Source organism: Artemia franciscana, chromosome 19, assembly GCF_032884065.1.
Source record: "Artemia franciscana chromosome 19, ASM3288406v1, whole genome shotgun sequence".
Taxonomy (NCBI): domain Eukaryota; kingdom Metazoa; phylum Arthropoda; class Branchiopoda; order Anostraca; family Artemiidae; genus Artemia; species Artemia franciscana.
Window position 1 is genome coordinate 27,329,892 of NC_088881.1, and position 27,173 is coordinate 27,357,064.

General features: G+C 35.4%; 1 protein-coding gene across 1 annotated transcript in view; it reads left to right on the forward strand.

Annotated features, from left to right (window-relative positions):
• LOC136039114 (uncharacterized) overlaps positions 1–27,173 on the forward strand; it is a 70,743-nt gene that overhangs the window by 42,079 nt on the left and 1,491 nt on the right. Inside the window, exons 7-8 of the mRNA XM_065722599.1 lie at positions 1,746–2,930; positions 11,162–11,462. Of these exons, the coding sequence (XP_065578671.1) occupies positions 1,746–2,762 (1,017 nt within the window). The 3' untranslated portion in view covers positions 2,763–2,930; positions 11,162–11,462. The remainder of the gene's footprint in view (positions 1–1,745; positions 2,931–11,161; positions 11,463–27,173) is intronic.

Below are 27,173 nucleotides of genomic sequence, written 5' to 3' on the forward strand. Positions count from 1 at the left end.
TATGACATCCTCCCACACCAGCCGTGGACGACCTGCTTTCCGTTTAGTCCTAGACGGTTGACCAAAAAGGACATTCTTCGGCAAACTGTTATTCTTTTTCTGTAGAACGTGACCTAGCTATCTCAATCTATCTCTCACTATAGCGCAAGAAAGTGGGACTGAGTTACACTTTTTGTACAGCCTACTGTTCAAAATACAGTCGGCCAGATAGGTACCCAGAACAATTCGTAGGCAATGTCTCTGGAAACATCTAGCAAATCTTGATCCGTTTTTTGGAGTGCTCAGGCTTCTGAGCCATGTTTGACCACCTATATCTTTTCGTTCTTTTAGACGTTCGTTACATCATTTATCGTTATTATATCATTATTCTTTTACGTTTATTATAGACTGCACGATAGTAGACTTAGCCCGCGGTAAAACTAGGCTGTTAGACAGCCGCTACTAACCAGCCGCTTGTAAATATCGCCATCAGTCAGTGGAACTGAAGGGCCCACGTTATTAGTAAGTAGCCGCCAGTACAGTTGTGGTTGATAACTTGAAATCATTGGATGTATAATACCTGGTAAACCGTGTCTTTTGCATATCTGTTAAGATAGTCTGTAAGAAAAGCGTCCCTCAGATAAGTATAATGTGGGAGTAAATCTAGACATGTTATAATGTCTTTGCCTGGCCACTTGTTTCTGTCAATCATATTCACTGTTAATCATGAAAAAGAAGTAGAAAGGAATAAGAAACTAAATAACACTGCATAAAACCTAATAGATACGACTTAATTCACCAGCCGCCTGTTAGCAACTAGTTTTTCATATTGGACGGCTCGCGCCAGAGAGGAGATCACGTGACTGTCAGTATATGATAGGTAGCGCTAAAAAGTTAAACGCATTCAACCTCTGTTTGTGGCTAGTAAAAACTAGCCCGTTGGCATTCACCAGCTGCTGGTTCTGGATCGGAATATGCTGTTTGCTGGTAATATTACTAGCGGCTAGTTAGTAGTGGCTGCTAGACAAGAGTGACCGCGGCTTTAGGAACATGCTTATTACTACTTGTATTTGTTTCGTTGGAAGCTGATAGACTATTAGAAGGCTTGGACCGAATGGCTATTTCAGAATTTTTGGACTTAAGAGTCCGTATTCCTTTGTTCCTTAAAATACTTAAAAACTCTAAATTTATGTTTGGATGAGCCTTCGTAGGTGGTCTACGGCCAATTGTTCGATAAAAATACCACAGGAAAACGTTAGCCAAAACAAATAAACTTGCATACATAACATATCTTTTTGCATACGTATCCTTTTTCGGGAAATATTCGAATTCGTTTTTTTTTTTGGCTGGTAGGTAGGCAGAGGGTTTAAGCCTCTGTTGTGAGGTTTTCACATTGTTGAATATGTTGGGTAATTTTTGTAAATATTGTATCCTTTTTTAGAGACATGCTTCCTGTTTTTAAAATCTGATTTTTCTTGTAGTGATTACTTTTGATAGATTACTTTAAACTTATCTGACTCTTCACTAACTGTCAACTATTATGAATAGTTTTTCGATTATATTTCTCTGCCAAAACTCGAAATAGAGTATAACAAATTTTTATACTTGCTGCAATTTTGTAAAAGTATATTTCTGAGTGCAGAGACTAACAATGTCAATATAGCGTGGCTTGAAAATTTTTATAAAGTTTTGGTCATTTCATGGTGTTAATGATGTTAGAGAAGATCGGAAAAAGCGAAGGTGTTTGATACTATTTTCTTTTCCAGGATTTTAATCTGAAATACAGACTTGACATAGTTAAAGGCACAATGAAAGAAATGGTTGTGGAAGTCATTCAAAACCGTTTCAATCAGCTCTTGGAAGTCAATTTAGAAGCAGATGTTGTTGATGTATGGAGGGAATTCCGTGAGCTTTGTATCTCCAATGAGTCGAATATTACTTGGCCGCTGAGTATATTTTCTAGCATTGACTCTGGATTAATTCTGCTTCTGCGGCGCAATGCGGTGGGTGTCATGAGAAGAAAGGATGACTTGGAGGTATTATTTTCCCTTGAAGCAATATCTGAAGTTGGAAATATGGAAGTTGCGGAAGTCCAAGCAGTTTTTGAAGTCAAACTTCTTCTGAACGACATAAGACAGTTTCTTGCTGATAGACAGAATAGTTTTTTTCAGGAGCTGCTTGAAGGACGCACTGAGCCATTTGAAGTTGCCGCTGAAGTTGCAAATAGACTGCATGGTGAGCACGGGATGGTCACCACTGTTACCTCCCGTTTCCTTAGTAAAATCTCCTCAATCAATACTGGATTTCAAGTCATTGCCCAACTCTTAACACCGTCAATTGATGATGATACAGGTTGTGTCCCTAATCAGAAGCTCGTATCATCTTTTTCGCAATCCTTGGCTGAAAGATGTTTTTCACAAATGACTAAATTTTGTTACGAACTCTGTCGTGATCTTTTGGTTCTAATTGAAGTTTTGAATATGAGACACAAGTTTGTTGGCCTTCAAAGTAGAGATGAAATAGCAATAAATGCCACAATCAAAGCTGCTTTTAGTCAACGTACTCTAGCTTTTTGGCTGATGAAATGGCTCTGCGAAACACCATCTTCTAACTTGCAAGCGATGGTAAAACATATTCATGCTAAAAAGTTACCATTGGTAAAAGAAGTTGCAGAAATATACAATTTTGGTGGTACGGAAAACAGCAAAAATCTGACTGACCTCTATCTTATGAGCTATGGCTCTAAGATGGCAGCATTGAATATAAGACGTGAAATTCCTTAGATGTCACCATTGATGTCCTCCTTCAAGCAATCGGACGGAGCATAATTGTACAGCTTTTAGCTCAGCCGGTCAAGCTCTTAATTGCTTTCATATCTTCTTGTGAATATGTGGCTCTACAGACTTATATTCATTATGCAGAGAAGCAATTTACGAATGGAAACCAGTCTGGTAAGTAAAACTGCACCATCGAAAATTCTATACTCTAGTCAGGATTATAGTCCAAAAATGACAGTTTTGTCACCATTTTAGGTTACATTAAAAAGAAACATTCCAGCCTACATAGAAATGAAAATCAAAGTCAGATAATTGGCTATAAATGCATATCTTTTGCTTGACAAAAAAAGTACTAATTAAACAAATGATGTAATACAAAAGCCAAATTCTGTCAACATTCTTAAAATAGACAATACTTTGTCTGCTGGTTTTGTAAAATAAAATAAACAAATAAATAAATTATACTACTTTCAATTAGTAAAGAATAAATTTAGAATAATCTATCATATATTATTGAACCAGCTATAACTTTATGTAAATTGATTTGTCCTTATTTTTTTCTCAAGAAAAGCACTAAATTTGTCCGTGGAAATTTCCACTCTACCATTTTTTTATGTGAAAAAAAGGATTGGTCACGATTCGGGAAAGTCCGTTTTTCCCTCCCAGCCTCTTAATATTCTTCATAAATCGTCTACTGACTGAAGATTAAAAGAGATTAAAGATACTTTTGAAGTTTTCATGGGGGGTATATAGTAAAACTATTTAAAAGTAGACTGACTGTTTAATTATTAATTAATTTATTAATTATTCGTATAATGATATTAATTCCTGGTTTTGTTTTTCATTGTTATCAAACAGTTCGTGGTAACGAACTGTAGTAAGGAGCGACCCGGCTCAATAGTAACCAAAACTCTAAAAAATGGAATTTTGATATCAGTAGCTACATCAAAAGAATCGCATTTTAATGCTTATTTCAAATATTTAAGTTTCATCAAGTTTAGTCTTACCCATCAAAAGTTACGAGCCTGAGAAAATTTGCCTTATTTTAGAAAACAGGGGGAAACACCCCATAAAAGTCATAGAATCTTAACGAAAATTACACCATCAGATTCAGCGTATCAGAGAACCCTACTGTAGAGGTTTCAAGCTCCCATCTACAAAAATGTGGAATTTTGTATTTTGTTAAGAATACATTTAGCCAAACTGGAGAAAATATTGGAATTGATACTGCTTCCATTGACTTCAGGAAAGAGTTTACTGAAGCTGATTTAAAAGGACTTACCGAACTTGTGAAAGTTTTCGAAGCCTTAGAAAAAGAAGAGCCCGTTGAGCAAAAAAGAGCACCTGTTGATGAAATCGTCAAGGAAAAAGAAATCCTGAATGACCAACGGTCTTCGTCAGAAAATGTTGTTCAAGATCAATATGCACCCTCTAATACATTGACTTCGTTGATCGATGAGCGAATCAAAATAAAAGTAAAAGGGACTCAAGATGAGGGAGAAGACGAACCCCTTATTCTGGTGGGGAGAATACAGGCAAATCAAGTTATAAAATGTTAAAAAGGAAAGAGGGCAAAGAGAAACCCCAAAAGGCTATTGAAAAGGAAGAAAAACCTATTCCTCGCAGTGTTAAGAAGAGAAGCCAAATGAGAGACAAGCTTTTAGAAGCTTTTGAGCAAGCAAGCAAGCTTGAGAAAGTTTTTAAAGCTGTAGAGAAAGGAGAATACAGGGAAGAAGAGGTTCTCCCTATTGCAAAAATAGTGGAGACTCCCGAATTCTTTACGGATTACCAAGCTATGGAAAATGGAGAAGACCCAATAGAAGCATTTCAAGCTTTGCTCAGAATAACGGAAACCTTTAAAGCTCACATAGATTTCTAAGCTATGGAAAAAGGAGAAGACATTGAAAAAGAAATAGAAGCTTATCTTAGAACCCAAGCAGATGCTCGAGTTTCCAAAATAGGAAAAAAAACACAAAAGAGGACAAAATCTTGATGGAACAGTAAGATCTTCTCAAGTAAAAAAAAGGACCAAGAAGAAAACAAGGACAATGATTTAGTTTCTTTAACAGATTTTGCTTATTCACACCAGCAAACGCCTAAAAGAGCGTATAAAAGTAAAAAGAAATGAGGGGGTGAATGGTTTTGTTGTAAAAAACCAATCAATGGCATGGAGCTAACCCGCCACAAGATTTTTTTTTAAATTGTCTTCTTAGAGTTTAATATAACTAAATTATTTATACAAATTTTTACTTTTTCTTCTATGAAGTTAATGAAACCAACCGTTAATGTATATATATATATATAACCATATATATATATATATATATATATATATATATATATATATATATATATATATATATATATATATATATATATATATATATATATATATATATATATATATATATATATATAAATATGTATATGATTGGTCTACTGTCATTAGTTCTTTACCGTATTCACATTTTTTCTGATATTTTGACAAATATGAACTCACTGATCGATATAAAAGTTGTTCGCAAATGTTCATGAGACATTCAAAATGCTTAGTCCTGCTCCTTCTAGCTTGGCAAAAAGTAAAGGGTGATTAAAAAGAACACCAGCTTTGAATCCGCAATACATATTTCTGTTTTTAAGAAACCAACAAAACACACCCGTTTCTTCCGATGCAGTTGAGACTATATGTGAAACACAATATCGGACATATGACTCCCCATATGAGCCCCACAAGCACTAGTTCTGTCCATGAAATTAATGATCACTTGCTCACACATTTCCCCGTCAACTTTGTTGTGAATACGTTCAAGTTCTTGTGATGAACCCTTACTTAGTCATCTTCGAAAAAATGGACCAATTAAACACCTACTCCAACTTAATCTCCAAAACGTGACTCGGGCTTTTGATTTATTGTGTGGACTCTGATTTTTGTCAAATATCTTGACTAGCCTACGAACACTTTTGGCTTGATCAGTTTCCACGAAAGTTTCACCATTTTTGTAGGGATTTTTAACGATCAACACTCGCTGTTCCGTACAATATCTTTCCAAGATTATAACTATAGACCACAAAGATCAAACTGGAGAACCAAAGCACAACATCAAAAAAATGCAACATCAAAAAATTACAAAAAATTACACTTACTTTTATGTGTAATAAAACAACTTGTAAAAACCAACAAATGAAAATAGGTGGCTTTTCAAATCCTGGGTTCCTTTTGAAACACCCCTTATTTTTTTTAACTAATTCAATGAACAGTAAAAACCAAAAATGGGTAGCTTTTTATGGGGCTGTGTGGAATTGGTTGTGGCTTTCGGTGATGGCGAAAGAGCACTCAAAAAGGACCGACACACAGATGATATGAAGTTTATTGTAGGCAGGTTAGCTTAAAAATAAATTGGATTTTAAATTCAGAAACAGTCAATTGCTCTGACTACTAATGTTCGTTGCAGAACCAAGCCACCTGAGACTACCACAGCTGCGGACACTTCTCCACTCAGTCTGCTCAAAGGTTTCCCTTTTCCCCCCTCGGGAAGTTTCAGTTCATTTTAAATATTTCATTATATCCTTTTTTCATCCCATTAAAGGAGAATTTACTTTTCGTTAGGCACCAGATGCATCGTCAAGAAGAAACAAAATTGCATAATTTTTATCGAAATGAAATCAAAATGACATCCTTCAGCCGTAAAACTTGTCTTATTCCAGGGCTGTTCAACATCGATTGGAGGGCAATCAGCCCTCCTCTTTAGCGCATAATTTTTCAATCGCTACGAATCAAAATTTAAGATAGGTATTTTGTCCAGCATAGCCACACAGTCCTGTAATTGTATCTGTAGAGGAGGTATAAAACTAATTAAATACTACTATTTGTGTCCAGATTTTTAAAAGGCTCTGTGTTGTTAAAAATTGGTGAAAAAAGTTTCTCCAGTATGCAAAAAGCAGGCCAAATTATAAATTCTTAAATAAAAACCGAAAGATTTACGCTATCATTTTCTTTATCCCTGAAAAGACTATGTCAATATAAAGCGAAATGAAATTAATTAAAAAAAAAACTTTTCCCACAAAATAAGATTTGAAGGAAAAATAAAAACTCCATTCAACCAAAAATAAGCGAAAACAAAGGCAAATAATCTACCAAGCCTAAAACTACAACAAGTCAGCATCGATGAATAAATGAAACCCAAAACGAACAGAATTACAATAAATAACCGAGTTCAACTCAAAACGAGCAGAAACTAACATAAGTAGCTCTCAAAACCGTTATGCCTTCCCAAGACCAGAACATAATTTTCACTTAACTAAATAATTTGGCCTTACAGTATTGGAAGGCACAGTATTGGCCTTACAGTAAGGAAGGCAGAGCTAAAGAGCTGAAAGAAGCAGAAGAGCTTTAGCTCTGCAGAGCAGAGCTAAAAGAAGGCAGAGTTAAAAAGATATTTCGATAAAGATTCCCGCTAACCCGCCCTCAATAAAGTTTAGTTTCGCCTTTTCCACGGAGATTTGCGGAAGAAACGAAAGTGCCAAGCTGCCAAGTTTTCCTTTGTCTTATTGTTTTTATTCATTGACTGAATGTTGTCCTTGTTTTGTTGTTTTCTAGTTTTACAATCGTATGTGTTTGTCTATCTAAAGGGGACTACTGCATCGAACCATACGTTGATTCCTTCACGTGAAATTTTGTTGAATTGATAAAAGCTAGTGCAAAGAGGGCATAGCTACAGTATATGGCCTTCCCAAGACCAGAACATAATTTGCACTTAACTAAATAAAAATTAAATGTTTTCACTTTTATAACTTTAATAAGTTAATATCTGTCTCACAACTACCGTTTCTTCACGAACGTCGTTTGGCTTTAATCTGTAAATCTAGCCAATTTCTTCTTAGCACTGAAAAACATAGAGATACTACCACCAGTAATGAGGAATAAAATGAATACAAGGTCAGCTAGCAAAGTAAGACTGGAATTGCCTACTACAAGAACAAACCGTTTTGCCAATTCGTTCGTTTCTTTTTACATGTCAGCGTTTAATAAGCTATAATCTCGTGTTTTTTTCTTTTCCTTGTTTTCGTTGTAAGTACTAGCGGAATTTAGTTGGAATTTTATTCTAAGCTGCGATTGCTTGTATAAATAAAGCTTGAGAGCAAAGAGCGAATGTTTGCTAGGGACCAGAACCTTCGTATAATTCAAAAAACAAAATCAAGTTTGATCTGATGCAGTAAATACATACATAAGCAATAACCATTCTCTTCGAAATTCAAGGAAAACTAAACAAAAACTATAAAAATATTTAACAATAAAACTTCTCAACGAGAATCAAATGTAAACCAGAATTGAAACAACATTAGCATTATTACTTCAAGGAAGCTCTACTAAGGCTGACTACAGAATTATTAGTATTATGCAATCGCTAGATTACTCAAAATTTGTTTACTTTTTAAAATTTATCTTACTTTTGTTTTGAATGTTTTTTCCGCTTTTTAGAATGCTCTATGTGGGAAACTTCTTAGACCCTCTGCTACCTAGCAACTGTAAGGTCAGTTATATACCTATCAACTCTTCTACGTTTGTCCTGGTGCTGAAATTATCCTATTCTGCTTGTTTGTTTTCACTATTAGTAACGGACGAAGAAAAATTACAATTTCAAAAAGTAAAATATATCTTTAACCTTGGAATGTTTTTTTCTTGGAATGAGTTTTGAGAAATTCAGGGAAATTTTGGCTTAGTGACATTTGACCATAATCATTTTATAAATGGTTTTATCTTCCATTCTAGATTCCTCCATTCATATGCTGCTTCTTCACCTGAATCTGTTCAAAGTATTCCACTTAACTCCCTCCTATGAAATTCTAGTTTTCTCTTGATCATATCTCTTTGAATTCTTCTTACCCTATTCGAGGAAGCCCTAGATTTCCCTCGGTCCTTTAGAAGAACAAAAAGAAAGATTTTGGTTATTTACCATTCTTCATTCGTAAAACTTGACTTATTCGTCTTAACCCTTACTTCAGAATAGGCCTAAAAAGTGGAATAGAACATTTTTCGTGTGGTTTCTTGTTTGATTTAAAGTTATTCAAACGAGTTCCTCAAACCACCTTTAGACAATTCCTCTGAAAAGCATTTTGCATATCTTCCTCAGTCTTTCAAAGCATCCACGTTTCAAGGATATACTGCATTTTTATCATTATTTTGACTTTCAGTATCCTAGTAGTAGTTTGAGGACTTATCTTCCAAATTTTTTCCCCAAAAAAGTTCATTCTTGGCTATTCTACTTTTTACTTGTTTACTGTAGCCATCATCCTTGCTAAAATGCTACTTAGATAAGTGAAGCTGTCCAGATTTTCGTTTAGGATGTATACTTGAGGCAAAACTTTATTTAAAAGAATTCATTTTACATAGTTTTCATATATGCATTCATCACACATACATGATACATACCGTAGATAAATACATCAATCGATAAATCATAGAACTTTCATGCATATGTAGCCCATACATACAAATATATATACATATATATATATATATATATATATATATATATATATATATATATATATATATATGTATATATGAATGTTAGTTTGATATGGGTATTATATATGCACCCCCACAATAGCTGCCATACATACATAATTCGTACAATGCATACTAGTATGTATTTATGATGTGTATATAATACACACACAAACATATTATGCTTCGTGTGTGATACACACAAGTCACACATGCATTCACATACATGATACAAACATACATGCATGATTATTTGTTGTACATGCACAATACATGCATCGAATCTAAACGGTATTGGGTCGCAACTAATAAAGGAAAGTATGGTATGGGGAGGCGTCCTCAATGTTTGACATCAAAGTTGACACTCTTGCTTCGACGACATGGTTTTGAAAAACAGTTAGTGCTGTACACTTGTGAAGTTTGAAAGTATATCTTGGATAGTCTCGTCTAAAATTTGAGTATTTTTCATTCTTTCGACGGAAACAAACTTTTTAAATACCAGTATCAGACTTTTCTTTTTGTTCAATGCTGATGTAGCCTAGTAATGCCCCATTGACAATGAGACGCTAATATCGAGATTTAGCTAGCCCTAATTTGAGCCACTCATGTTTCTCACGGAATTTACTGATTGGCTGAAAAACTATGAAAAACCCTGATTGGCTTGGTGTAAGTAAAATCTCAGTGTGAATAGGTTTAATAATAAGTAATTTGTAATTCCATAATTACGTAGTTCCATGCATGTTAAGCAACAACAGGTGAATGAAGTTTAATATTAGCTTTAAAAACTAAGAACCTGAGAAAATTTTATCAATTAAAAAAAGACAGAAAAACCACCCAAAATCATCAATTGATCTCGGTGAAAATCAATATATCAGATTCAGCATATCAGAGAACCCTAGTGTAAAGATTTCAAGCTCATATATAAGTTGAGGGATTTTGCTTTATTTTCCAAAAGAAAGATCATGGATGTGTGTTTTATGTTTTTTATGTTTTTCCCAGGGATGACTGCATTTAACCAATGTGCCTAGAATATCGGGAGAGGACTCATTACATCGGAAATCAAATTTTCTAGTGTTTAGAGTGACCAAAAAGGTTGAAGGGTAGCTAGCCCCCCTTCCACGTCCTTTCTTCTCCGAAGTTGTTCGGTAAAAATATTGGTATAGCCATTTTATCTAGCATAGTTGAAAGGTTGAGTAACTATGCCTTTGGGGATAGTATGACAACTTCCCCACCCCTACAGTCCCTGTAGAAACGGCTTTAAGTTACAAAACTTACCCATTGTTTAATATTTTTCAACTATGATTGTATTGTCCGGAGGGATTCTTACGGGGAAGTTTTCTTTGAGGGGAGAGAATTCATGAATGTTTCTTTAATCGTTGTTTGTCTGAAAAACGATTAGGAATAAACAAAAACAAGTTACTTTGACTGAAAGGAAAGAACAATGAAAAGAAATAATTCCGCATATGAAGTGGTTGCTCTCCTGCTCAATACCTTGCTTTTTACGCTAAAGTTTGACTGTTTTTGTCCCAACTCCATAGGGACAACTCCTGAAACTCAAGGGCCGTTTAATTTGAATTAGGAAGACTTTCTAAAAGTGCCAAAAAACGTTCCTGTGACGAGCACGGTATTGAGGAAGAGGGTAACGCCTTCATATACGAAAGAATTTCTGTTTGCTTTGAGTTTTAATGTTGCTCCTTTCAGTTAAAAAAAAACAACTTTTTTTATTATTGAAAGAGTAATGGTTGTTTAAGAAACAGGCGACATAAATATATAAGATTATGGATAAAATCTTGGTCAGGTATTCTTTTAAGCTGTTTTTATCTAACCACCTAAAAAACTTGAGAGACTTTTCAAAGAGTTAAAAAAAAACTTTTTACCATTAAAGATTTCTTTTCAGTCAACATTGTGGTGCAAGTTATTTTGGTCATGTTTGGCCTTGGGACAGAACGCCGAAGCCTACTCTGTCCTCGAGTTGAATCCCGATAAATCTCAAACAAGTGACCTTCTACGCTCATTTCTATTTGACCTACTGGAACGAGGCAATGCCAAAGAGCTGCTAAACTACTCTTACAGTGGAATGGAGAGCTACATATTTGAGTATATGCTTTCACGTGCTAGATCATTACCTATTGGCGAAGCGAAGGACTATTATAACTTTCTTTACTCTTTGAATATTACGAAGAATAACCCTAAACAAGGTAAGCTTGAGCTTAAGATCCGCGGTGGGACTTGAGAACTAACCCCTTACCTCCCCCACCCCTCCACACACAACCACGTTGGGCTTGAAGAAAGACCTAATGCAAGCCTGTTTTCACGTTGTTCTTGTGATTCCTCAGCACGCTTTCTTTTGTTACTTTCTCTTTTAGCCGCAAGCCTATTGGCATTAACTCTTTGAGCAGCTTCCTCGGCTGTTTCTTCTGCCATAGTAGGATTTATACTAAAATTTATCTTTGAATTACCCCCTTATATACTTATAATGACTTCATATACAAAGCCTTATATACTTATAATGATGTCATATGCGTACAAACATACAACTTATTTTTATATATATAGATAATCAAACTCAGTAATTTTTGCTACTACATTATCGACGCTGACAGACAGCTCTTCCTCTTCCCATTTAATCTGCCATCAGCGGTCCAGTGTACATTGCCCTGGAACACGTATTTTGGCAGAAACGTTCTCAAAATGCCTTTGAAGCCAACTTGAGGCTTCGAAACCAACTTTGAAATCAACTTGTAATTTCTAAAATCATCTAATTTATCTAATAGTATAAAAGTATTTATCCTATAAATATCTTATATATATATATATATATATATATATATATACTAGCTGTTGGGGTGGCGCTTCGCGCCACCCCAACACCTAGTTGGTGGGGCGCTTCGCGCCCCCCCAAGCCCCCCCGCGCGCGTAAGTCGTTACGCGCCATATTAGTTACGCGCCATTGTAGTTGTGTCCCTGTGTCCCACCTGTGAATATAGATAGATTTATATATGTGTTTCAAACTACGTAAAAATTGCGAATATACAACATTCTTGGCTTTCCCATTGTCTGTCCATATACAAAGCCGTATGTACTAATAATGACGTCATATGCAAACGCTCTTTTTACAAACAAACAAACATGCATACACACAACTCGATTTTATATAGATAGATAAATAGATAGATACAATACAAATTAACTACGTAAAACTTGTGAATATACAACAGTCTTCTCTGTCCCATTGTCTGTCCGTATAAATAGATTGTCAGGTTTACCGACCCTCAAAGATGCAACATACAATTGTACATTGGTAAAGCAATCTGTATTAAGATCTATACCGCATTTTTCTAGTGATTGCCCTTGAGCTTTGTTGATGGTGGTTGCAAATGCTAATGGAATTGGGAATTGCAATCTTTTAAATTGAAAAAGCAGATCCGTTGGAATCATGGGAATGCGAGGAATAAGAACAGCCTCACCCTCATAAGGCCCTGTCAAGATTGTGGCATCTATTAGGTTTTCCATTGTTTTTTTTTTTTACGGCAAGTCGCGTGCCATTGCAAAGCTTTCGTGGGTTGATATTTCTTAAAAGTATTATTGGTACGCCTATTTTTAGTTGTAGCAGGTGTGGTGGACACCCTGAAGGATCTATGGAATTTAAAAATTCAGATGGATAATTAACCGCTTCATTTGGTTCCGAAATACAAATTAACTGCGCAAAACTTGCGAATATACAACATTCTTCGCTGTCCAATTCTCGCTGCATATAAATAGATTGTCAGGTTTACCGACCCTCGAACATGCAACGTACAATTGTCCATGGGAAAAACAATCAGTATTAAGATCAATACCACATTTTTCTAATGATTGACCTTGAGCTTTGTTAATGGTGATTGCAAATGCTAATCGAATTGGGAATTGCAATCTTTTAAATTGAAAAGGCAGATCTGTTGGAATCATGGGAATGCGAGGAATAAGAACAGCCTCACCCTCAAAAGGCCCTGTCAGGATTGTGGCCTCTATTAGGTTTTCCATTGTTTTTTTTACGGCAAGTCGAGTGCCATTGCAAAGCTTTGGTGGGTTTATATTTCTTAAAAGTATTATTGGTACGCCTATTTTTAGTTGTAGCACGTGTGGTGGAAACCCTGAAAGATCTATGGAATTTAAAAATTCAGATGGATAATTAACCGCTTCATTTGGTTCCAAAACTGTGTCGACTGACTTGTAAAGGACTGCCTGGTCTTGAATCTTGGTCAAAACAATATTGTTGATTTCGTGGACGTCTATATTTTTGGGTGCGAGAATCGCTCTTTCACTTAGCCATTTATTATTTTTATAATTTTTTAGAATATTCGGAAATACTTTTTCAATCAATTCTTTTTTGGACGTCACTAAATTACAGAAATCAGCAGGTAGTTGTATACGTCCTGAAATTGAGTCTACTGGGAGCTTTCCGTTTCCCATTGCCAGCAATTGATCTGAAAATGTTTGACCAGAGTCATCGTTTTGCAATCGGACACGCATATTTGTAGTTAATTTTAATGTTTTTACGTGTGCCCATAAATTAGAATTTTTCAGGCAAGCATTCATTTCGTCTGCAGGAGTTGATCTAGGTATTATAGGTAATGTTTGCCTGAAATCTCCCGCAAGCAATATTAAGGTGCTGCCAAAGGGTTTCGACTTCCCTCGCAAATCTTTCAAGCATTGATCCAGAGCCTCGAGCGATTTTTTGTGTGCCATTGTGCACTCATCCCAAATAATAAGTTTGCATTGCTGCAATACTTTACCCATCCCAGATGATTTGGAAATATTGCAAGTGGGAGTTTCTGTAGAATGCAAGTTCAGAGGCAATTTCAAAGCGGAATGAGCAGTTCTTCCACCAGGCAGCAATGTTGCGGCTATTCCGGACGACGCAATTGCCAACGCTATATCATTTTTAGATCGAATTGATGCCAGAATCAGTTTTATTTGTATATCAGTTTTATTTCTATCTATCTATATAAAGTTGTGTCCCTGTGTCCCGGTCGTCATTTATATTCCCTGTGTCCCGGGTCCCGGTCATCATTTGTATCCCGGTGTCCCGGTCTGTATATACATTCGTTTTTTAGTTTTGTTTTTCTCCTTTATTTTTTTCCTTTTTTTTTCTTTTTTAGCTTATTTAGATTTTTAGATTTTTTAGTTTTTTTTATTAGTTTTTAGTTTTTATTTCTTTTTAGTTTTTTTGTCCCGGTCGTCATTTATATCCCCCTGTTTCCCCCGGTGTCCCCGTTGTAGTTGTGTCCCTGTGTCCCGGTCGTTATTTATATTCCCTGTGTCCCGGTCGTCATTTGTATCCCGGTGTACCGGTCTGTATATACATTCGTTTTTTAGTTTTGTTTTTCTCCTTTATTTTTTTCCTTTTTTTTTCTTTTTTAGTTTATTTAGATTTTTAGATTTTTTAGTTTTTTTATTAGTTTTTAGTTTTTTTTTCTTTTTAGTTTTTTTGTAGTTTTTACCTTCTTTTTAGTTTTGTTAATTTTTTTTTTTACTTGTGTCCTGGTCGTCATTTATACTCCCTGTGTCCCGGTGCTTTGTTGATTGCTAATCGAACATTCCTTTTGTCCTGGTCGCTTTCTCTTTGAGTGTCGTCATTTATTTTTTTCTTTTTTAGTTCTTTTAGTTTTTACCTTTTTTAGTTTTTTTTTAGTTTTTAGTTTTTTTAGTTTTTTACCTTTTTTTAGTTTTTTTAGTTTTTTAGCTTTTTTATTTTTTTTATTAGTTTTTAGTTTTTTTGTAGTTTTTGCCTTTTTTTTTAGTTTTTTGTCCTGGTCGCTTTCTCTTTGAGTGTCGTCATTTATTAGTTTTTTCCTTTTTTTTTTTAGTTTTTTATTGGTTTTTACCTTTATTTTAGCCTATTTTTCAGTTTTTTCCTTTTTTTTAGTTTTTTTTTATTTTTTATTTTTTTTAGTTTTTTACCTTTTTTTAGTTTTTTTAGTTTTTTTAGTTTTTTAGCTTTTTTACTTTTTTTATTAGTTTTTAGTTTTTTTTTGTAGTTTTTGCCTTTTTTTAGTTTTTTCAGTTTTTTTTTTAGTTTTTTATTGGTTTTTACCTTTATAGTTTTTTTAGTTTTTTAGCTTTTTTATTTTTTTTATTAGTTTTTAGTTTTTTTTGTAGTTTTTGCCTTTTTTTAGTTTTTTCAGTTTTGACGTCACCTAATCCAGTTTTTTCAGGTGACGTCACCTGACACATCCATCCACACATCCATCCATCCATCCATCCACAGACAACTTATTTTTATATATATAGATATATATATATATATATATATATATATATATATATATATATATATATATATAATAGTATTTATAATATAATGTAATATAATAGTATAATATAATATAATAGTATAATAGTAATATAAAAGTATTTATAATATATATAATAGTATATTAGTATTAGTCTTATAAATATCTTATAAGTATAATTGTCTAATAGTATTTATCTAACTAACTAATGGTAGTGTAATCCAACATTACACTACTAATAACTGATTTTTATATATGTACTAGAATAAATTAATTTAAAGTTAGATTTTTTAAAAGTTAGCGTTACAAAGGTGCAGCGAAGTTTTGTGTTCAAGAGAAATCAGACTTGTCTACCCGTGAAAAAATCTAATGTCGCTTATGTTTCTACTTGTTTAAATGTTCTCCGGAGCACTTGCATCTTGGTCCGGCTTTGTCTGACGGTTGAGATAGGAATGATTGTACTGGGTGTGTTCCAGCTGATGGTTTTTCAGTAACTGCAGTTACTGCGCGGTAACTGCCCATTTTTAATTGCAGTAGAGCCAGTGGGAACGGCACAGTAGGCTGACTAGCAGTAGCATCATTTTCAAATTAAATACACGTGTTTAATTTTAAGGGACAGTTTAGTGCTGATTAGTATAATTTTTTAATTCCTTCTGTTTCAGAGCGTTTAGAGAGGTTCTAAGCCAACCATGGACATTTGGCTGTCACAAATGATTTTACTCAAATGAGCTGGTGAAAAATAAATAGAACATATACATTTGCTCTTTTTTATTATTTCAAGACTAGAATATCACAAAGCTAAGCATTCACATAGCTTGATTGTATCTTAAGCAAATACAATCCCTGATGGAGTTTTGTTGATACCTGTCTTAAATTGATTTGTCTAAATAAAATGGGCCTATAGCATTTACAGGATAGTAGTGGGACAACTATAGCAAGTTTTTTTCAATATTCTACTTTTTTTCAAATAATTATTGTTCTCTGGTCAAATTTGTGTTCCTTGCTAAGTGGTAGGCGCTCTGGGTTGGAATGCTTTGTCCAAGGGGTACAGGTTTAATTCCTGGCATTGTCAGTTTATTTGGTTTTGGATAGGGGTTGGTGATATGACTAACCTCAGCTATAATTGGCCCAACTTTAAATGAGTACAGATGGAAATCTAGGGACAATAAGAAGGAAGGGCATGCAAGAGCATAGGCTGGCTGGTCCATAGCTTCCTATTGCACTACCTGGCTAAAGGACCACCAGGTCCTTTACTGGCCTACTGACTTAGCCATAAAAACTTTCTTTCAAACCCATTAAATATAAGTAGAAATGAAGAATACCAGTATGATGGTCCTTCTATTTCGATGAAATGTGGATGTATGGACAAGAGTGTGGGTCATGAGAGATAGCTTGTGAATGTAATTGGGGTGAATGTTCTGCAAGATTTAAAAAATTTATGACAGTTGCTCAGGTTGGCAACTGAACACAGAAGTATAATTTTGTTATTTGTTTTTCTTTGTGACTATTATGCTTATTTAACATCAAGTATTTTAAAGTTAATCTTCTTTAATTTGTTTTTAATTGCCATGACCCTAGGGCTTAAATACAATAAAACCTACTTATATCCATTGATTTTCTTTAAATAGATAGAGTTTTATGTTTCCTAGCTTCAGTAAATTTAAATGTAATTGTGAGACCAGGGTTTACAAAGTAGGTAAAAACTTGCAAATGAACCTCTGGTATCAATAAAAATTTGTAAGAAATGGATATCAATTTAAAGATTAAATAAAAACTGTTAGAAAACAAAGAAGACAAATGAATAAACAAATGTATCCCTTTACAACCACTTAATGAATTGTCACAAATATAGGTCACCCTTAAGATTGAAATGAACAAAGCTTCAATTATGAATCCATTTTCCTTTAAACAGACTGAAGGGGCAAACCTCCAAGCTTTGACAAATTCAATCTCACTTTTGAGCAATCTCACCTTTCCTTTTCAAAGGAAACTTTGTTTGGATGTTTCCCATCCAACTAAAAACAACACGGACAGCATCAGGTACAAGTGACCTTCTACTTAGCCTACATACCAAAGGGAAAAGCATGCATCTCTATACTATAATTTACCTCCAACCTGCCTAATGTGCAAATATATAGCCAAAATTATGTAGTTCCAATGTATTCTGTCACCTGTTACCTTTTCCCCCATTCTTGCTTTGTCACAGTTGCTTCAATTAACAGGGAGTTAAAGGTTGAGGGATAGATTGGCAGAATCAATGGGAAACATGTAACTTCAGCTATATATATTTTTGAAGGTTATCAAAGATCAGGGCCCTCTAGAGCAAGAATGAGTAGAGATGTGTACTTTGAAATACCTTCCCAGGACATACTTTAGCCTGTAGACCCATCCCTGAAAGTTTCATTCTCCTAACCTAACCCCTTTCAGTGATAGCAAGAAGTCAATCAACTAGAATTTTACTGGATAAAATTACCATCCTTTGGAATAGACTCTGAATAGTCTACCCTAGCCTACTTCTTCAATAGGATTAAAGACAGTCTCAGAATAATGATTTGGCAGCCCATAAATCCTCAAATTATCTGTAATACTTCGCCTAGGCCTGTTTACAGAGCCTAAAAGAAGTCAATGCTTAGAATGCTCCCATGTGACAATTTAATGGAGCCTCAATGTTACCTGGAAGAAGTCAATCCTTAGAATGATTCCAAATGGCAATTTAAGGTAATAATTATACCTGGATATACCAGAAAACATGGAAATCTTTAAATTAAATAAGTTTTTCATTGATTTAACCTACTTGCTAATAGATAGCCTACTACTCAGGGTGTCATTTAATGCTGATCCCAAAATATGGTGATTTACTAACTTGGCTCAGATCCCTCTTTCTTTTGCAAAATCACCATCCCACCTTCTTCCAAGCAAATAACTTGATATTCCATTACTTCATTCTTGTCCATATTATTTTTTGTTGAATGAGATTTTTGTTGAAGAAGGTGAATTATGTACTTACTGCGCTAACCATTCTTTTGAGCACGGTAAGAAAATCACTTACTGCGGTTACTGCTGGCAGTAACTATTCTCGTTCCCAGTGGGTTGGGCAGTAACCATTTTCCCGCTAGGAACGGAAATAGTAACCATTCGGTTACTACAGTAAGTCCCTGGAACACACCCACTGTCTAAATTGGTATTCATTGACCAAGGTTAACAAAAGGGAGTATAGGTAATATCTCAAGATCGGTTCGGGAAATCGAGTTGAAATTTTTGGGAGGTTCTGTGAAGTCAAATAAACATTAAATGTTGACTTGGGGAAGGGGGCAAAGCTAAATCTAAAAACACTAAGTGTGTTAAGCCTGTAAGAATAGCATATTTGCAATATCTTCGGAACAGCTTTAGAAATCTAGCTCCCAATTTCTGGTAGTATGGTTGGGGAGGGGACTTCAAATTTTGTGTTGGGGAAGGAGTGGCTAAATTTATGGTCTCCAAAACATCTGATCGCCTTTGCACTAGAACTTTCATTGCGAATTACAATTTTGTCTCGTCTAAATAGCGACTTAAATCCAAAGACATTATGGGGTACGAATCAATGAAAATAGCGTATCAGCAATATCTCTGACATGGCTTGAGATATCATGTTTAAGCTTTTAGGGAATTTTATAAGGACGAAGTGAGCCTAAAATTTTTACTTATTGAGAATGAATAGGGGCGGGGGGATTTTTTTTCGACCTAGCTTTTATTCTTTATAACCCTCTCTAAGACTATTATCTATTCATGGTAAACTAGCAAGGTAGTAAACCAAGACAAACTGTATGTTGCCGGGTGATCAAAATATCGTATCTGCAGTATCCTCAGAATGGCTTTGGGGATCGAGTTGAAAATTTCAGAAGGGGGAAGGGGTGGAGAGGGAAAGGATTTAAAGTTCTGGTGTCCAATCTATTTAAACTTTTAGCTCTATGAGTCCCTATTGGACTAGAATCTGTTTGCGGTGAAGTAGTAATGTAGAACGAAACAAAAGAAACCATGTTAACCATTTTATTAACGTGTCGTATCTGTAATATCTCCTGAACAGTTTGGGAACTGAGTTTCAATGGGATTTGTAGGACCAAGTAAACCTTGAATCTTGGATAGAGGTAAATATAAAGAAACTATGTTTTCTTGCTATCAAACCGGTAAATCTGGGAAATTATGGTAATAACAGGTGAGAATTGAGCTGAAACTTATTGAGTATTGGGGGGGGGGAGGAGGAGGCAAAAGTCTTCATGTTTTACTACTACTACTACTAATAACTCACTGCAGCACCAAGCCGCCTGAGGCCAACACAGCTACGCACGCTCCTCCTCCAACCTAATCTATTTAAAGCCTCCCTCTTTACACCCTCCCAGGAAGTTCCCATTTCCTTTAAATCCTTATTTATGACATCCTCCTAACCCAGACAAGGACGACCTGCTTTCCGTGTAGCCCCAGACGGTTGGCCAAAAAGGACAATCTTCGGTAATCTGTCATCCTTCATCCGTAGAACGTGGCCTAGCCATCTCAACCTTTCTTTCATTATAGCCCCAGAAAGCGGGATTGAACCACACTTTTCGTACAACCTACTGTTTGAAATACGGTCAGTCAGCCGGGTACCCAGAACAATCCGTAGGCAATTTCTCTGGAAAACATCTAGTAAATTTTCATCTGCTTTTCGGAGTGTCCATGCTTCAGAGCCATATTTGACCACTGTCATCACTGTAGCTTCCAATATTCTAATCTTGGTTTGTAGGCTTATCTTTCTATTCTTCCAAACTTTTTTTAACTGTGAAAAAACACCCTGAGCTTTAGCTATTCTACTTTTAACATCTTCACTGCTCCCACCATCTTTACTAATAATACTACCAAGGTAACTGAAGCTCCCAACCTGATCAATCTTTTCGTTACCTAAGGTCACCTGTTCATCTTCACTTATTCCTAACCTTAGTGACTTAGTCTTCTTAACATTAATTTTCAAGCCTATTTTAGCACCCTGAACTCGTAAAACCTCTAAAAATTCATTCATTTTGCTCACACTTTCATCTAATATGCTTAAATCATCAGCATAATCTAAGTCCAGGAGCGTTCTTTCTCCCCATTTGATTCCATGGTCTCCAATTGCCTTTCCTGTGCTCCTTAAGACGAAGTCCATCAAAATGATCCATATAAAGGGGGATAGAACACAACCCTGCTTAACTCCTGATTTAATACAAAACCAGTTGCTAACCTCATTTCCTACCTTAACCGCAGCAGTATTATTCTCGTACATAGCGCAAATCACTTTAATGTATTTTTCTGGTATACCATATAACGATAAGACCTTTGTTAACGCTGTTCTATCAACAGAATCGAAAGCTTGCTCATAATCGATAAAACTAAGGACCAAAGGTGTTTGACAACGAAGGGACTTCTCAATTATTAACCTAAGGGTGAAAACATGGTCGACACATCCTCTACCTTTTCTAAAACCGCATTGTTCTTCCCTTAAAACTTTGTCTACAGCATGTCTCAGTCTAAAAAGTATCATATTACTCAGTAATTTGCTACCTACAGAGACCAGACTAATGCCTCGATAATTCCGACATTCACTCTTGTCACCTTTCTTATACAGTGGTTTAATTAAGGTTTTCCTAAAATCATTGGGTACTTCCCCTTTTTCAAAAATCATGTTCATAATCTTCAGTAGCTTATTCCTAACCTCAGAGCCACCATATTTAAGGAACTCATTAATCATACTATCAGCACCTGGGGCCTTATTATTTTTTAATCCTTCTAGTACTGTCGCTAATTCTTCCTCACTAAACAAATCTTCCTTCACATCCAAGGTATCACAAACTTTTTCATTTTCATCTATATCTTTTCCTGCAACTGTATCTCGGTTTAGCACATTCTCAAAATGTTCCACCCATCTTTCTTTAACTTTTTCCTTATCACTAATTGTGACCCTATTTCTATCTTTAACTGGGACTAGTCCGGATCGGCTACTCCCTTTCAATTTATTAACATGCCAGTATAATATTTTACTATTATGCCGTCTAGCCGCATCTTCCAGATCCTCAGCAATTTTATCCATCGCCTCCATTTCACATCTCCTTAGTTCATATTTTAATGCTTTCTCCACTTTCTTTACATTCCTTTTGTTTTCATACGACCTATCGCTCAGATAATTCTTATACAAACCCCTTCTACTCTCTATTAAACCTAAAGCTTTTTCACTAATATTCCTAGTTGCTGTCTTAGCACTCTTCCCTAGGACACCATCAGCAACTTCACAAATTGTTTTTCTGAAATTATTCCATCCATCTTCCACATTGTCAAATTTTAAACCCTCAAGTTTAGTACTCAACTGTTCCTGGAATTTTTTTCTCAAATTTTCATCCTGAAGTCTACCAACATCATAACTTCCCGGGAGGGAGTTACTCTTCCGAAATTTCAGCTTTAAATTAACCTTAGACACTACTAGATGGTGATCTTTACTTTTAACATCAATAACGGCACTCCTATACACCCTAGTATCTTGTATTGATCCTGCTAGTCTTCTGTTTACAATAACATAATCAATAAGGTTTGCTGTCTTACCATCACGTGAGTACCATGTCAACTTATGGGCCATTTTGTGACCAAACACCGTATTGGTTATAACTAGGTTGTTATACCTACAAAATTGCAAAAGCCTATAGCCATTACTGTTTTCTTTTCCTACACCAAAATTACCTAGGCTAGGATACCATCTATCCCTATTTCTACCAATCTGGGCATTAAAATCTCCTAGCAAAAACACCATATTTCTACCTGGTACCCTGTCTATTTGCTCCTGTAACTGTAAGTAAAATTCATCTGAGTCACTAGTATCTCCATCAGTTGGTTCAATGGGGGCATATACTACTATAACTGATACCCTAAACTTTTTAGTCATAAAATGAGCAATTAGTATTCTATTATTAATACCTTCCCAGCCTAAACAAGACTTAGCAGCTTCCTTATTCATCATGAGCCCTACTCCCTGTCTATGTACCCCATCCTTCCTTCCTGAGTAAACAAATTCTATGTCACCTAATTTCATGCTTCCTACCCCTGGGATATGAGTTTCTGAAACTCCTAATAAATCCAGTTCAAACCGTCTGAATTCGTCAGTCAAAATGTCGATGCGATAGTCATTTTTTAACGTCGTAACATTCCAAGTTCCAATTTTCATGTTCTTTAAATCTTTGAAATTATTTTGGCCTCAAGAAAAGCAGTGATCCCGGATACCAGTGCAGGATGGGGACCAACATATCTTCTCAAGTCTACACCGAAGCGCTTAAGCCGGCTTAGAACCGGACAGCAAGAAGTCCCTGGGACCTCCAGTAAGTTGGAGGCTTTGTGCAATCCTGGGCCCATCTTGGTCACAACATGGTTTTCAGCACTTGGCGATGCTCTTCTATCAACAAGAGTCGAAATCCTGCACAGACAGTCCCAAGCCTATTACCTCCGACTCATTATATATTCATGCCTACAAATATTATGCTACTACGGGGAGGCAGCCCATAGTAGATAAATTAGCTAGGAAGAGGTTTTTCAGCCCGAAAACGCCCATCAAAACAAACCAAGCCCAGAAAATTATCCAATAATCAGAATCCCGTACGAGTGCTGTGTTGTTTACTAGGCTATAATTTCCTCGAGGGGCGCCACTCCTCAAGTGGGAAAAATTGACCGCAAGTTTCCCAGTCTTGCAGGTACCCCGAAAGGGTCGAGGCAGCCCTTTACAGAGGCCGTTGTCCATAAATCTGGATCTTACGCCCTGCCGCAGTTGTCCTCCTATAGAGGATCCTCCCACGATGGTGTTCTGCTTCACCATGCAATTTAACCCATTACTGGGAGAAGGTTTGTAACTCATCTGACGCGTGAACACGGCAGTTGGCCCTGCTGAGTGTACATTTGAGGGGCCTTCTTCCTCCTCCACCTGAAATTATGACCCCCAGGGGGAGGGTTTCCCAGTTTCTATTATGGGCCCCACTGGGACAAGGTCCTACTTGGCCTAAGCCTCCTATGGAGCTACTCTACCTATCTATAGGGCTTACATATATACATATATATATATATATATATATATATATATATATATATATATATATACACATACATATACATACATATACATACACACATACATATACACATACACACATATACACATACATACACATATACTCACTAACGTGCAAATATATACCCTGAATTGGTATAGGCTAGGTCTGTATATGGTGAATATTAATTTCCTTTCTGATGCAAATGCACAATAACTTTGGATTCAGGATGCAATTCTGACTATAGAGATAAGTATTTTTCTTACTTGAAGTGTATGTGCAGAATTAGAAATTCTCTGATTTATCAAAAATTTATATCTAATATAAATATAGATATAATTTATTACTATGTAACTATAGATACAATATAGATATAATTTATTACTAATATAACTATAGATATAATTAATATAACTATAGATATAATTAATTAGATATAATTTATATTTAATATAATTTATTTATATCTTGAAACATAAGGCACGGTCAATTCTAACAAAAGACTAACTGACCACTTACTTTTTGTACTTGTAGATATGTATTGTCAAAAAATGTATGCCTCCTTTTTACCTAAAACATTTGAACAATTTGGCTAAATTGAACTTTGAATCTGTTTACGTGAAGTAGTTAGGTGAATCAAGATAACTTTTATAGACAGAAATAAACATGAAATCCCGATATTTTTATTCACCTAGTTACTTCACTGTGAGCGGTTTTGATTGTTTTGGGCTAAAATGCTAAACAATTTGAGATGCACAAAAAAAAGTCAAATATCTCATCTCTGCAATAAGCTTTGAAATGACATTCGCAAGTTTCTTCGCCAGGTAGGTTGGTGTAATGAAAATAGATTCAAAACTAAAGTTGGATGCATTAGTCTGTGACCTCCCAAAATTGGCCCAAAATTGTGTTCGCCATAGGAATACAACTTACACTGCTCGGTAGACCTGAATGAAAGCAGAATATTTTGAATATTGGTTGCATCTACAGGTTATACCTGTGTCAACAAGTTTGTTTTTCTCAAACTATCTTAGACTAACATGATATGCTGCTAAAAAGAAGTGAACCTAAAAAACAACGAAGGGCATTTAAAAAAATGCTCTATCGATTTATGACGCCCAAAGTAGGCCCAAATATGCTCCATCCTCGATCAGATAACGTAGTGAGCAAGTATGCTGGGACATACAAACTTAAGAGAAAAAAATACTTTGAAGAAACGTGGGTGGCATTAATTCATGAAATGGTCCAAAAATAGACCAAACGGCTTTTTTCTCCAATCTATATGAAGTTTTCAGACTAACTAGAACGTTCAGATTAACCTTGGCGAGAACAATGAATTTTGGAAGAAGAACGTGGTTTATCGGTTCTTAGTTTGAAAAATTGGATTTTTTTGCGCCAATCTGATTTAAGTTTTCAGGCCTTGGGAACACCTCAATTAAAACTTTAGAACGAAGAGAGTCCCAATTGAGGCAAAAATTAAGGAAGCATATCAGGTTGGACTGATTTTCGACGTTCTTTTATTGTTATTATTACTATATTATTATTACAGACAAGTATACTTTTTAATAAATTACAGAGACTTGTAATTTTAAAGGAAAAAAATCCATAACAAAGAAGACCATTAAAAGATTATTTAAATGAAATGATGGATTAAAATATGCGTTTATCCAAAGGGATCCACAGGATGAAGGTTAGGATGGCTTCAGAACCGTAGAAAGACGAAAATCACGCAGATTTTCATTTGGTATGATAGTAAGGCCTTTCCATCTACCCCCGTGATACCCAACTTGGGGTCCAGGCCCCACCGATGAGGCATGGCAATATTTTGGTGGGTTATGGGCATAACGTGCATTCTTTGGTTGATTTTACTTTAGAGCCTTAATTTAAAAAAACAAACAAAAAACATCTAGATAAATGAGGTCACACTCGTGTGCATATAAAGAGCCAGAATATACATATTAGTATAGCAATGACGCCATACATTGCGTAAAAGGTGTTGTTGTATTTAGATAATATTTTTCACAAGTATAAAGTATGCCTACAGGAAGATTGAAAAAAGATACCAAGCTAATGGTCTTTTAAGCTTCCTTCAGGTGTATGCAGGTAAAATTTTGACTTGCAAAATTTAAATGTTATGGGGAGGGCATCATGATCTTAGAAATGCCTTGTTATGGCACTGCCCAAAATTGGATGGGACGCTCTGATCTATCCAAAATATGCTAGTAAAACAATTATCACAAATTTATTACACAAAGCTATTGTTGATCGAAAGCTTCGATTGAATTATCAAATTTTGTCTAACATTTAAATTACAGTCCAATATTTTGATTCTTTAGCAGAAAATCTGAGAACTTTTCAAATATTCTTGATATTAACCAACGATAAAACCATGTTTACTAAAAGTGAATAAATTCAAATTAAAAGATCGTTTTTAAAAGAGAAGTTTATCAAAGAAAAGTAAAGAGCCATATTAAATCACAGGAGGAGTAAACACAAGCAGACGAAACGAGCAAAATTAAAGGACTGTAATAATTCAAGCTTGAAACGAATAGTTATTACCATCAATGAATAAATGAAACCCAAAATGAACATAAATTTAAAATTAACAATCACATCTTCCGTAAAGATAACAGTTACAGCTATAGATGAATTAACACTTCCTAAAACTAGCAGTTAAAACTAGAAGTTAAAATGAATAATCAAGTCAAACTCAAAACGACCAGAAATTACCACATATAGGAGTCATGCTTCCGCCCCTAAATCTCTTAAGGGCCTAACGTCATTTACCTTTATTGAAACTTGACTTTGACTTACTTTGACTTATGTCACCTGCCGGAAGTGGCTCAGTATAGATAGTGATGTCAGCCTCCTCCAACTCGTGCGATCAGCAGCTAACGCTGGTGCATCATGGACATCGATGTTTACCAACTTCAAGTATTTTGAAAGACTATCGGGCCATCGATGTCTTGGTCTGCCGCGGGATCGTTTCCAGCAGGCTTTTGCGGGGTTAAAGCCCAGCACGATTTTTTCAAGCAGGTGTGATGGTATTCTAAGGCGATGACCGTAGACCGTACCATCGTACTGTGCGCTCCGCAATTTGGATGGAAAACAGTGCAACTTCTGTAGCAACTTCTCGTTGTTGACTAAGTTGAGCCATCTCAGGCCTTCTATCCTCTTTAGGTTTTACGTCTACGGTCTTGAGAGCTGTGATTGTGGCCGGATAGGTTTCTGTTCCATAAAGAATTACAGACCCGACCAGGGCGTTGAAGATTGAAAACCAAATACATTTTAAATAATCTGTTTTATAATTGTAACACAGGAAAGTCTAGAATTTCTGGAATTTTTTGGGTTTTTTATAACCTTCTATCCAACAATTAGTTCACTTCTATTAGTTCTTTTCAGTCATTTTGATCATTATGGTAATCTAATTTTTTCTTATTTTTGCTGATTTCTTCAAAAATAAAGTCATACTGTCCAAAATACATATCGTTTTCATTAGAATTCAAACGACATCCAAACTGTTTAAAGAATTTGAGAGGGATGATGAGTTTTATCACTTTTTTTTTCC